A 14,000-nucleotide genomic window follows, 5' to 3' on the forward strand; every position below is an offset into this window, starting at 1 on the left:
CGTAATATATTTACTTAGAAATACAGTATCTAATTAAAAATAAATATTACTCGCTCATACCTTAATCAGTTGTACAGCATTGTTATAAGTACTTTTCAAGTTAGGCAGATTCTTTTCAGCCTATCCAAAGAGAAAAAGCAAATCTGTTTGAATACATTAGGAAGACATATAGTCTATACAATTGCAACTCTGTAAGGTCCTTTCTAATTCTTCCTCCATGTGACAGAATTGTCTACCAAGTATCCAAATACTGTGCATTATGTTTAGATCTAGAATGCTTTTGTCATATAAAAGCTAATGCTGGGGCAGCCAGGGTGGCTCAGGGGTTTAGCGCCACCTTCGGTCCAGGGTGTGATCCTGGAGATCCAGGATCGAGTTCCACGTCGGGCTTCCTGCATGGAGCCTGCTTCTCCCTCTGCCTGTGTCTCTGCCTCTCTGTCTCTCATGAATGAATAAATTTAAAAATATATTTAAAAAATTAAAAAAAGCTAATGCTATAAACAAAAACCCTAAAATATCCATATCAGTCATAGTAAAAATGGTCTTAAAAGCAATAAAATACTCTTTCAGCACTGTTATTATGATAAAGTATTTTTTTAAAGGTTTATTTGAGAGAGAGAACATACATGTGAGCATGCGGAGGGGCAAAGGGAGAGGGAGAAACTTTAGCAGACTCTTCATTGAGGTCAGAACCCCATGTGGGGTGAGATCATGATCTGAGCCGAAACCAAGAAGTCAGTCAGATGCTTATCTGACTGTACCATCTAGGTGCCCCAAATATTTTAAAGATTTTTATTATTAGATATTTGAGATAGAGCACACATATACACACATGAATGAAAGGGGAAGGAGCAGAGGGGCTTCCAAGCCGACTCTATGCTAAGCAGAGAGCCTGAAGTGGGACTTGATTCCACAACTCTAAGATCATGACCAGAATGGAAACCAAGAGTCAGAAGCTCAACAAACTGTGCCACCCAGGTACCCCTATGATAAAGTAATTATTAAATTAACGTGGCACTTACATAAAAACAGGTCAGTGAAAACGTGGAACAAATTTTAAGTAGACCCTAATACATATAAAAACTTGATGAAATGAGTATCATAAATCAATAGAAAAGGAATGGAGTCACGGAAACCAGGAAAATGAGGTTAACTTCAGATAACACTGGGAAATCAAATGAAAGCCTCATCTCATATAGTATATCACAATAAATTCCATCAAGATTAAAAAGTTTGGGTTTAGGGTGCCTTGGGTGGCTCAGTTGGTTAAGCCTCTAACTCTTTATTTTGGCTGAGATCATGATCTCAGAGTTGTGAGATCAATCCCAGCACCAGGCTCGATGCTCATCTGGAAATCTGCTTGAGATTCTCTCTCTCCCTGTCTTTCTGCCTCTCTCCCAAATACCCCACACTTGTGCTCACTCTATCTCTGTCAAATAAATAAGTCTTTGAAAAAAGAAAAAAACTTTGGGTTTGTTGGTTTGTTTTTTTTTTTTTTGTGGGTTTGTTTGGTTTCGGTTATCTGATGGAGGAAAAAAACTCAATTTCATGTCATTTCCACTTAGAACAGAGGTCTATTATTTTTCTATATTAAGTGTATCAGTAAAGAATGACAAAAGAAGAAAACCTTAAAGTTTCAGGAATTCTAGAAAACACGTTACAATGTAGATTAAGCTGAACTTAACTAACAAAACTTGATTACAACATTTCAGAAGTACACTTACCAAAGCAAACATACAAACAGAAGTGCTTACCTTCACATATTCCAATGTTAGCAGATCTTCCATTGTATTATCCAGTGTTGTAACCAAATAAATTGGTTTCTTGTTTTTATCTAAAAATGATTTTTAAAATTACTCTTCCATATTAAAAAATAATGGAAAATAAATAACAGAAACATTAATAAAACATAACTGGAAAAGAAGAATTTCCTGTATCAGCTTTGGGCCTTGGATTCTACCTTGGTTCTCCTTCCTCCTTTATTTTAAACTCTGAGGCTATAATTTCTCCCCACAATTCCCTTCCTGTCTCCTATGTCACAATGTGAAACAATTTTATTATTCTAAACTTAGATAGGAAGTAAGGCAAGAAAAAGTAGCAATCAATTATAGAAAAAATAGATTAAATTATTAGGAACAATGAAAGGACGTGAAGAGAATCGTGGCCCTGAGCCATAGAAATGCCTAGAAAGAAAATTGTCAGACTCCTTGAAAAGCTATTGTTTTTGAAAAGACAGATCAGGTATGTGATGAGAAACTAAGTTTTTCTGTGTATTAGTTTAGATTAGAATAAACCCAATTACTGTATAATTAGTTGTATTCTTGCTTCTGATCAAAACTTAAGAAAATATTAGGAACACTAGTGTAAAACAGCAGTTTGTAGAAGAGTTTTAAAACCAGCATCACTATATTACTTATGACTTCAAAATCAGTATCTCAATAGAAGGTTAGAAATCAATCATAATACTTTTGAGCGAAAAAAATGCAACCTATTCCACAGATCTTCCAGATTTAGAAGTTTATTAGCTCTTAAGCCAGCCTTCTACTGCAGATGCTATTTGTACTTCAACCTTAAAAAGGTCCTGATTTTTTCAAACATTTATCTCCAGATTTAGTGATCATTTATAAGAAACTACACTATTCACTTCTTCCTACTCCCATTAAAATACCAAAAGCAAAAATATTATAGAAATAGATGCAGTGGGGATCCCTGGGTGGCGCAGCGGTTTGGCGCCTGCCTTTGGCCCAGGGCGCGATCCTGGAGACCCGGGATCGAGTCCCACGTCGGGCTCCCGGTGCATGGAGCCTGCTTCTCCCTCTGCCTGTGTCTCTGCCTCTCTCTCTCTCTCTCTCTCTCTCTCTCTGTGACTATCATAAAAAATAAAAAAAAGTAAAAATAAAAAAAAAGAAAAAAAAAAAAAGAAATAGATGCAGTGACAACTGTGTATCAGTACTCTGTGTGCTAGCTTTCGTATCCCGTGCTCTTGGGAAAACAAACAAAAAATAAACATTATAATTAAAAACTGCTATAATACTTCTGGATTGCTGGAGAACACTACCAAATTGGTTCACTTTTCTTTCCAATCACAAGAACAAACTATTTCTTGATGTAAAAAAAGCATAATAAATAATAATATGATAAAAGGGGAGTCAATTCTCCATGAATACAGAACAATCCTTAATCTGTATGCATCTTAACAATCTAGCATCAAAATACATGAGGCAAAACACTGATAATACTGAAAGGAGAAACAGATGAACCCACTATCATAGTTAAAGACTTCAACTCCCCCTATCAGAAATGGACAGATCCAGCAGATAGAAAATCAGTAAGGACATAGTTGAACTTGGTAATAATACCATTAGTCAACTGGATATGGGTATCTATAGACTAGTAGAATATATCTTCTTAAGCTCCCATGGACTATACACCAAGACAGACCACATTCTGGGCCATAAAACACAGCTTACTAAATTTTAAAAAATAAAAATAATACAATGTTGACACTCAGACCACAATGAAATCTTACAAATCAGTAAGAAATATAGTTGGAAAATTCCAGAATATTGGGAGAACAAATACTTATAATAATACATGGATAAAAGAAGAAATCTCAACAGCAATTAAAAAATATTAGAAAGTGGGACGCAAAAAAAAAAAAAAAAAGAAAAGAAAGTGGGACGCCTGTGTGGCTCAGTGGTTGAGCCTCCCTTCGGCCCAGGGCGTGATCCTGAAGTTCTGGGATCAAGTCCCACACTGGGCTCCCTCCATGGAGCCTGCTTCTCTCTCTGCCTCTCTCTGTCTCTCATGAATAAATAAAATCTTTTAAAAAATTTTTAAAAATAAAAATATTAGAAGGTAAATGCGTATAAAAACACATCTTAACAAAGTTTGTGGGCTATGGCAAAAGCACTGTTTACAAGGATACAGAACACTGAAGCTATACGTTAGAAAATAAAATATATAAATAATCTAAGCTTCCACCTTGCGAAACTAGAAACTGAAAAATAAATCCAAAGCAAAAGAAATATTAAAAAGTAGATTAAAATAAATGAAACTGAAAACAAGTCGTCAGAAAAATTAAGGAAGCCAAAAATGTTTCTTTGAAAAGATCAATAAAATTAGCAAGCCTCTAGCCAGGTTAACTAAGAAAAAAAGAAAGAGGATGCAGATTACTAGTATCAGAAATAAAACAAATAATGGTATCATGAACATTAAAGATAATTTAAAAAAATACCATGAACAACTCTGTCCACAAAGGTGATAACCTAATAAAATGTACCAACTCCTTGAAAGATACAATCTGCCAAACTTGCACAAGAATAGACAATCTGAATAGGTTCATATCTATTAAAGAAATCAAGTCAATAATAACCTCCAAAAAAAAAAAAAGCACCATGCTCAGATGAGTTCAATGGTGAATTCTAATAAACATTTAAGGGAAAATTATACCAATTCTCTACAATTCCTTTCAGAGGATACAAACAGAAGGAATGCTTGCTAACTGATTCTATGAAATCAGAATTACCCTAATACCAACCAACACAAAGGCAATACCGAGAATGAAAAAAAGGAAAACTACAGGCCAGTAACTCTCATTAACTCAGATAAAACAGATCACACACACACACAGAGAGATTAAAAAGTCCTCAAGACAGTATTAGCAAACTCAATCCAACCAAGTATAAAAAAAAATTATGTGCCATGACAAGTAAAATTATGTGCCATGATAAGTAAAACTTATCCCAAACTGCAAGGCTGGTTCAACATTTGAAAATCAATGGATGTCATCTATGACATCTATAGGCTACAGAAGAAAACTAAATGATCATATAAACAATGCTGAAAAAGCATATGACAATATCCAGCAACCATTCATGATAAAAACTCTCAGTAACTAGGAATAAAGAACTTCTTTACTTGATAAAGAATATCTTCTAAAAACCTACAGTTAACTATATGCTTAATTGTAAGAAACTCAAAGTTTTCACACTAAGAAACAAGTAAGAGGTCTTTCTGTGTTTACGCATTTTAAACATAATTGTGTCTGCAAATGCATTAAAACAAAAAATTAGGTATTTCTTTTTATTTTTGTGAAGCAAGACATAAAATTCTCTTTGTGGGCAGCCCCGGTGGCGCAGCGGTTTAGCACTGCCTGCAGCCCAGGGCATGATCCTGGAGACCCAGGACTGAGTCCCACGTCGGGCTCCCTGCATGCAGCCTGCTTCTCCCTCTGCCTGTGTCTCTGCCTCTCTCTCTCTAGCTGTGTATCTATGAATTAATAAAATCTTTTAAAAAAATAAAAAATAAATAAAATTGTCTTTGTTTACAGATAACATGACCATCTGTGCAAAAAATCTGGAAGAATCAACAACAGTTGTTGTCATAGAACTAATATGCCATTAGATCAAGGTTGTAGGATACAAGGCTAATATACAAGTCAAATGCTTTCCTATATATCCAAACTGTTAATGAAGAATTTGAAATTCAAAACACAATACTATTTACATTAGCATTTACACAGTCTTTCAACAAATGACGGAACAAATGGACACCCACAGGAGAAAAAAAAAAGGATCTAGACAAAGAAATCATACCCTTCACAAAAAAATCAATTCAAAATGGATCACAGATCTAGATGTAAAATGCAAAACCATAAAACTTCAAAGATAACACAGTATTTAGATATCCTCATTTTGGCAATGACTTTTTAGATACAACACCAACATGATCCATGAAAAAAACTTACCAATTGAACTTAATTAAAATTAAAAATTCTGTTCCGCAAAGAATAATGCTAATAAAATGAAAAGACCAGCCACAGATAAGAAAATATTTGCAGGGCAGCCCTGGTGGCGCAGCGGTTTGGCGCAGCTTGCAGCCTGGGGTGTGATCCTGGAGACCCAGGATCGAGTCCCACATCGGGCTCCCTGCATGGAGCCTGCTTCTCCCTCTGTCTGTGTCTCTGCCTCTCTCTCTGTGTCTATGAATAAATAAATAAAATCTTTATAAAAAACATTTGCAAAAGACACATCTGATAAAGGAATATACAAAGAACTCTTATAATTAATCAAGAAAAAAACAAACACCATTAAAACTATAGATCAAAGACCTTAACAGACAACTCACCAAAGAAACTATGTAGAAGCCAGATCAGCATATGAAAAGATACTCTACACATGTCATCAACGAAAGGCATATTTAAGAAAAAAACAATGAGATACCACTTCAGACCTTATCAGAATACTCAAATCCAAAGACACTAACACCAAATATTAGTGAGGCTATAAAACAACAGGAACTCTCATTCACTGCTGAGGAGAACGCTAAATGGTACAGCAACTTTGGAAGACAGTTTGTTTCTTAGAAAACTAAATGTACTCTTACTAAATAACCCAAGAGTGATGTTTCTTGGTATTTACCAACAGCAGTTAAAAACGTATGCCCACACAAAAACCTTCATACAGATGTTTACTGCACCTTTATTCAGAACTCTCAAAACTTGTGTGCAACCAAGATATCCTTTAGTAAGTGAATCAAAAAATAAACTGTGGTACATAATAGAACGTTATTCAGGACTAAAAAGTGAGCTATCAAGAAATGAGAAGATATAGAAATAAATACTACTAACTGAAAAAAGTCAGTCTGAAAGGCTAAATATGGTATGATCCTAGCTATGTGACATTCAGGCAAAAGAATAAAAAATGGATATAGTAAAAAAGCTCGGTGGTTTCCAGGAGGTGTGAGAGGACAGAGAAGGATGAAAAGGTGGAATATAGAGGATTTTAAGAGCAGAACTACTGTGTATGATAATATAATGCTCAATACATGTCACTATACGTGTCCAAAACCCTCAGAATGCACAGAATCAAGCTGAACCCTAAAATAAAGTATGGACATTGGGCATACTATGTCAGTGTAGTCTACAAACGGCAACAAATGTACTCCTCTGGTGGTGGATGTTGATAATGGGAGAGGTTATGCATGTGTAAGTACAGAGGAAAATCCCTATACCTAAACTGCTCAATTGCACTGTGAATCAAAAAGTACTTTAAAAATAGATTATTAAAATTTTTAAAATGTCATTTCTAATCATATACAATGCTCTTCTGCTCCAAACAAGCTTTATAAAATTAATCTACTCAATCAGTTCTCTTTTCTAAATTGAGTAAAAGTCACATATAACATTGTATTAGTTGCAGGTATAAAATATAGTGAGTGATTCAATATTTGTATAATTATGAAATGATCACCACAATAAGTCTAGTTAGTATCTGTCCTCATCCATAGTTATGATTTTGTTTTTCCTTCTGATGAGAACTTTCAAAATTTACTATCTTAGTAGCTTTCAAATATGCAATTTGGTATTGTTAATTATAGCCACAATGCTATACTTTCCATCCTCCTGATTTATTTTATAACTGGAAATTTTTATCTCTGGACCCTCTTCACCCATGTCAATGGCACCCACCCCCATCCCTTGCCTCTGGCATACACCAGTTTCCTATGTACCTATCAGGTTGGATTTTTTTTTTTTTTTTTAAGATTCTACATATTAGTGAGATCAGATGGTATTTGTCGTTCTCTCACTTATTTCACTTAGCATAATGCCCTTAAGGTCTATCCATGTAATCACAGATGGCAAGATTTCATTCTTTTTAATGGCTAAACAGAATTCCATTGTGTGTTTGTGTATATGTGTGAATAAGATTATCACCTCTTCTTTACACATTCACTCATTGACTGCACTTAGGCTGTTTCCATATCTTGGCTATTATATATAGTGCTGCTGTGAACATGGGGTACATTTATTCTTTGAATTAGTGTTTTCATTTTCTTTGGGAAAATACCTAGAAGTGGAATTGCTAGATCATATAATTCTATTTTTAATTCTGTGAGAAATCTACATATTGTCTTCCATTATGTCTGCACTAATTGACATTTGCAACAGTACACAGGATTTCCTCTTCTCCACATCCTCACCAACACCTGTTATTTCTTGTCTTTCTGATAACACCTATTCTGACAGGTGTGACATGATATCTCATTGTGGTTTTGAGCAGCATTTCCCCCAATAATTACCGATTTCAGGATCTTTTCATATACCTGTTAGCTATCTGTATATTTTCTTTGGGAAAAATGTCTATTCAGATCCTCTGCCCTTTTTTTAATTGAATTGGTTTTCTGCTATTGAGTTGCAGGGATTCTTTATATATTTTGGGTATTAAGCATTGATCAGGTGTATGATTTGCACGTATCTTCTCCCATTCAGAAGGTTGCCTTGCCAAGTTGTTGATGGCTCCCTAGCTGTGCAGAAGTTTTGTGGTAAATGTATTCCTACTTGTTAATTTTTGTCTTTGCTTTTGGAGTCAGATCCAAAATACTCACAGAAGACTACTGTAAAGGCACTTACTGCCTATATTTTCTTCCAGTAGTTTTATGGTTTCAGGTTCTTCCATTCAAGCCTTAAATCCATCTTAATCTTTGTGTATGGTATAAAATAGTAGTCCAGTTTTACTCCTTTGCAAAAGGCCGTCCAGTTTTCCTAGCACCATTTATGAAACTATCCTTTACTCATTTTATATTCTTAACTTCTTTGCCAAAGGTAACTGACCATATATGAATGGGTTTATTTCTAGACTGTTTTTGGTTCCATTGATCGATGGGTCTGTTTTTATGTTATCATAGAGTTTTATATCAGTAGCATAGATAACTTTGTATATATTTTGATATCAGGGAACATGATTCCTCCAATTTTGTCCTTTCTCAAGACTGCTTTGGGTATTTGGGGTGTTTTGTGGTGGCATACAAATTTAGAAATTCTTTTTTAAGATTTATTTATTCCTGAGAGACACAGAGAAAGAGGCAGAGACACAAGCAGAGAGAGAAGCACACTCCTCAGAGGCAGCGTGATGCAGGACTCCATCCCAAGACCCCAGAAGCATGACCTGAGCCAAAGGCAGACACTCAACCACTGAGCCAACCAGGCACCCCCATAATTGTTTTTCCTATTTTTGTGAAAAAATGCCATTGGAAGTTTGATACAGATTGCAGTGAATTTGTAGAATTGCTTTGGATAATAGGAACACTTTAATCATGTTAATTATTCCAAAACAGGGCAGCCCTGGTGGCGCAGCGGTTTAGTGCCGCCTGAAGCCTAGGGTGTGATCCTGGAGACCCAGGATCGAGTCCCACGTCGGGCTTCCTGCATGGAGCCTGCTTTTCCCTCTGTCTGTGTCTCTGCCTCTCTCTCTCTCTCTCTTCCTGTGTCTCTATGAATAAATAAACAAAATCTTTAAAAAAAAAATATTCCAATCCATAAGCATGGACTATCTTTCCATTTATTTGTCTAATTTTTTTCATTACTGTCTTATAGTTTGCAGTATACAGATCTTTCACTTCCTTATTTGTTTTTATGTATTTTTTTTGATGGAACTGTAAATGGGATTGTTTCTTAACTTCTCCTCCTCATAGTGTATAGATACCCAAAAGAATTTTCTGTTTATCTATCCTACAACATTACTGAATTTACTGATTAATTCTATGAGCATTTTGGTGGATCCTTGTAAGGTTTTCTATATATAATACCATGTCATCTGCAAATAGTGACAGTTTTACTATTTGGGTCACAAAGAATTACTTCAGATATTCAGTTTTTTACTGAGTCAATTAAGAAATCAAAAGAGAAATTTTAAAAAATACCTTAGGACCAATGAGAACATAAATATAATAAAATTTATGAAATGCACCAAAAGGATTTCTAAGAGGGCAGAGCACAAACCAGTAGATGCCTAGCCCTAGAAACAAGAAAAATCTCAAACAATCTAACTTTACACCTCAGGCTACTAGAAAAAGAAAAAATGAAACCCCAATTAGAAGGAAATAAGGTATCAGAGCAGAAATAAAAGAAATAGAGACTAAAAGAGAATAACTGAAAAGATCAATAAAACTAAGAGCTGGTTCCTTTAGAAGATAAGCAAAATGCACAAACTTTTAGCTAGATTCACCAAAATAAAAAAGAGGGCTCAAATAAAATCAGACATGAAAAAGGAGACATTAAAGCTGATAACCACATAAATACGAAGGATCATAAGAGACTACAATGAAACACCATAACACTGACAATTGAACAACCTAAAAGAAACGGATAAACTCCTAACAACATACAACCTTCCTAGACTTAATAATCAAGAAATACAAAATACACATAGACTAATTACTTGTAAAGAAGTGAATCAGTAATCAAAAACCTCCAACAAAACAAAGTCCAGGGCCAGATGGCTTCACTGATGAATACTACCAAACATTAAATGAAGAATTAATACTAATCTTTCTGAAACATCTCTAAAAAATAGGAGGAGAGTAATCGGAGCTTCTTCCTGATGTGCCCCTCTCCCGCTTTCGTGAAGTTTCCTCACAGCATGGTCCCCAAGCGCCAGTCCTCGCTGGCACCTCAAACGAAGAAACCGAGGCTGCCTCCGGCCCCCAAGCCAGAAGAGACATCGACCTCTCAGCACTTGCCAAAGGGAGAAAAAGAACAGCAAGAAGCAATTGAACATATTGATGAAGTACAAAATGAAATAGACAGACTTAATGAACAAGCCAGTGAGGAGATTTTGAAAGTAGAACAGAAATATAACAAACTCCGCCAACCATTTTTTTCAGAAGAGATCGGAATTGATCGCCCAAATCCCCAGTTTTTGGGTAACAACATTTGTCAACCATCCACAGGTGTCTGCACTGCTTGGGGAGGAGGATGAAGAGGCACTGCATTATTTGACAAGAGTCAAGTGACAGAATTTGAAGATATTAAATTAGGTTACAGAATAGATTTTTATTTTGATGAAATCCCTTACTTCGAAAATAAAGTTCTCTCCAAAGAATTTCATCTGAATGAGAGTGGTGATCCATCGTCAAAGTCCACTGAAATCAAATGGAAATCTGGAAAGGATTTGACGAAACGTTCAAGTCAAAAACAGAATAAAGCCAGCAGGAAGAGACAGAACGAGGAACCAGAGAGCTTCTTCACCTGGTTTACTGACCATTCTGCTGCAAGTGCAGATGAGTTAGGAGAGGTCATCAAAGATGATATTTGGCCAAATCTATTACAGTACTACTTGGTTCCTGATATGGATGATGAAGGAGGAGAAGGAGAAGAAGAAGATGATGATGATGATGAAGAAGGAGGAGGATTGGAAGATATTGATGAAGAAGGAGATGAGGATGAAGGTGAAGATGATGATGAGGGGGAGGAAGGAGAGGAGGATGAAGGAGAAGATGACTGATGGAACATTGATGGATTCCAACCTTCCTTTTTTAATTTTCTCCATTCCCTGGGAAAAAGTTGCATCTCTTTTTTCCCCCCTCCTCTTGTGCTCATTCACCCTGTTTTTTTGAAGTCTCTTTTCTCTCCCTTTATACCACTGTTCTCAACTTATTTTGGGGGGAAATACCTTGAGCAGAATACAGCGGGAAAAGAATCTCTACCCCTTTCTGTTCCAAATTCATTTTTATTCCTTCCTGTCTCAACAAAAACTTTATGGAATCAACACCACCGTGCTCTGTGGGGAAAAAAGAAAAACCTTCTGCTCCCTTAGCTCTGTTGGAAGCTGGAGGGTGCTAGGCCCCTGTGTAGTAGTGCATAGAATTCTAGCTTTTTTCCTCCTTTCTCTGTATATTGGGCTCAGAGATTACACTGTGTCTCTATGTGAATATGGACAGTTAGCATTTACGAACATGTACCTGTCTACTTTCTCTTGTTTAAAAAAAAGAAAAAAAAACTTAAAAAAATGGGGTTATAGAAGGTCAGCAAAGGATGGGTTTGAGATGTTTGGGTGGGTTAAGCGGGCATTTTGACAATATGGCTTCTCCTTTGGCATGTTTAATTGTGATGTTTAATGGACATCCTTACAGTTTAAGATGACACTTTTAAAATAACACTCTCCTAATGATGACTTGAGCCCTGCCACTCAGGAGAATCAGCAGAACCTGTAGGATCTTATTTGGAATTGACATTCTCTATTGTAATTTTGTTCCTGTTTATTTTTAAATTTTCTTTTTGTTTCACTGGAAAGGAAAGATGCTCAGTTTTAAACGTTAAAAGTGTACAAGTTGCTTTGTTACAATAAAACTAAATGTGTACACAAAGGATTTGATGCTTTTCTCTCAGAACAGGTGTATTTAATATGATTTTCCAAGTTTGACTTGTATAACATATTGTCAAACATTGTCACCCTGACTCCGTATTTTTTGATACGCACTTTGCAGGGTGATCTCAGGGCTGTGTGAACTGAGAAAGGGATCTGAATCAATGTATTAATGCCTCCAAAGCCAGGAGCCATCGTAGGTGTAGTTTGCCGTCAGTTTCTGAACTCTCCCACATCAGTCGTGATACCAGATTGCTCAAAACTGAGTTCTGAATATGTTGTGCCCTTGATTTGTATCTCAAAATGGCATTTTTAAAAACGGGCCTTTATTTGCCTGGATATAATAATAGTGCCTGCCACCACCATCAGACAGACCTGGTGCTCTAATGCCAACTTACACAGAGGGCAGTTACTGGCATGTCATCGTTGGTACTATGAAATGTGGCCGAGAAGACAGACTCTCAGAGTAAGAAGTTGTATTGGTGGTAAGAAACTCAGGAGTACTTTTGTCTCAAAGTACTAGCTATTTAGCATATAGCTCTCACGTGAGGCCTGTGTGAATCCGGGTGAGGTGACGGGCCCTGCTCTACTTAATGCCGTTGTGCATAGGATACCATTTTGGGAAGCTACCTAATGCATAAGCTTTTTAATGCTGTAAATTATAGTAGCTAAAATTAAATGCCACTTAACTTTTTCAGAGATGAATTAATGGACAGCTTGGTCAAATTCAAAACTTTTTGATGAATAAAACTTATAAATGGAACTATTCCATCGATAGGCAAAGTGTAATGAAAACCTGTCTAGATGGATAGTATGTAATTTCTGCACAGGTCTTGTTTAGTAATATATCACTGTATACCGGTCAGGAATCTTGCTCCAATAAAGGAACATAAAGATATATATATATATATAAAATAAATAAATAAATAAATAAATAAATAAATAAATAAATAAATAAATAAAATAAGAGGAAACACTTCTGAACTCATTTTACAAGTCAAGCACTACCTGGGTACCAAATTCAGACAAGAATACTACAATAAAATAAAATTACAGGCCAGTATTTTAGATGAACAAAGATGCAAAATTCTCAACTAAACATAAGCACAACAAATTCAACAATACATTAAAAGGATGATACACCATAAGTAAGTAGCAATTATTTCAAGGATGGTTCAACACTCACCAATCTGTCAATGTGGTACACTACATTAACAAAATGAAGTACAAAAATCTTATGATTTTAATGGATGAAGAAAAGCATTTGACAAAATTCAACATCCATTTATATAAAAACTTTTACCAAACCGGTGTAGAGAGGGAACACACCTCAACATAATAAAGACCATATATAACAAGCCCATAGCTAACATCTTACTCAATGGTGAAAAGCTGAAAGCTTTTACTCTAAAACAGGGACAAGACAAGGATGCTACTTTTGTCACCTTTATTCAACACAGTATTGGAAGTCCTAGCCAGAGCAATAACACAAGAACAATAAATAAAAGGCATTAGAAATAAATCATTTGTCATAATCATTCCATCAACCATTGAGAATTATCTTATAAGCCATCAACCCTTATAAGAATAAACCCAAAAATACAAAGGAAGAGGTTTATAAGAATAAACCCAAAAATACAAAGGAAGAGGTTTATAAGAATAAACCCAAAAATACAAAGGAAGAAATATACATAATATCCTCTCCTAAATGCCTAACACAATAAATAGAAATATTATCCAAGGTATCACAAAATTTTTCCATTATGATTCTGGGACATAAAGTGTTTATGGTAGACAAAATAATGCTACGCCCTGACACCCAACGACGTCCATGTTCTGCCTCTCTAAAACCTG

General features: G+C 35.6%; 1 protein-coding gene and 1 pseudogene across 5 annotated transcripts in view; one reads left to right on the plus strand and one right to left on the minus strand.

Annotated features, from left to right (window-relative positions):
- The window catches only part of VPS13A (vacuolar protein sorting 13 homolog A), a 234,742-nt gene that overhangs the window by 124,359 nt on the left and 96,383 nt on the right, over positions 1 to 14,000 (minus strand). For all 5 annotated transcript variants that reach the window (XM_077906342.1, XM_077906335.1, XM_077906373.1 and 2 more), the window contains 2 exons: positions 1,755 to 1,834; positions 61 to 120 (listed from right to left, as the gene is read on the minus strand). In XM_077906342.1, the coding sequence (XP_077762468.1) occupies positions 61 to 120; positions 1,755 to 1,834 (140 nt within the window). The remainder of the gene's footprint in view (positions 1 to 60; positions 121 to 1,754; positions 1,835 to 14,000) is intronic.
- Positions 10,422 to 11,837, plus strand: LOC144288855 (protein SET-like; annotated as a pseudogene).

The sequence above is a fragment of the Canis aureus genome, chromosome 1, assembly GCF_053574225.1.
Source record: "Canis aureus isolate CA01 chromosome 1, VMU_Caureus_v.1.0, whole genome shotgun sequence".
Lineage (NCBI taxonomy): Eukaryota > Metazoa > Chordata > Mammalia > Carnivora > Canidae > Canis > Canis aureus.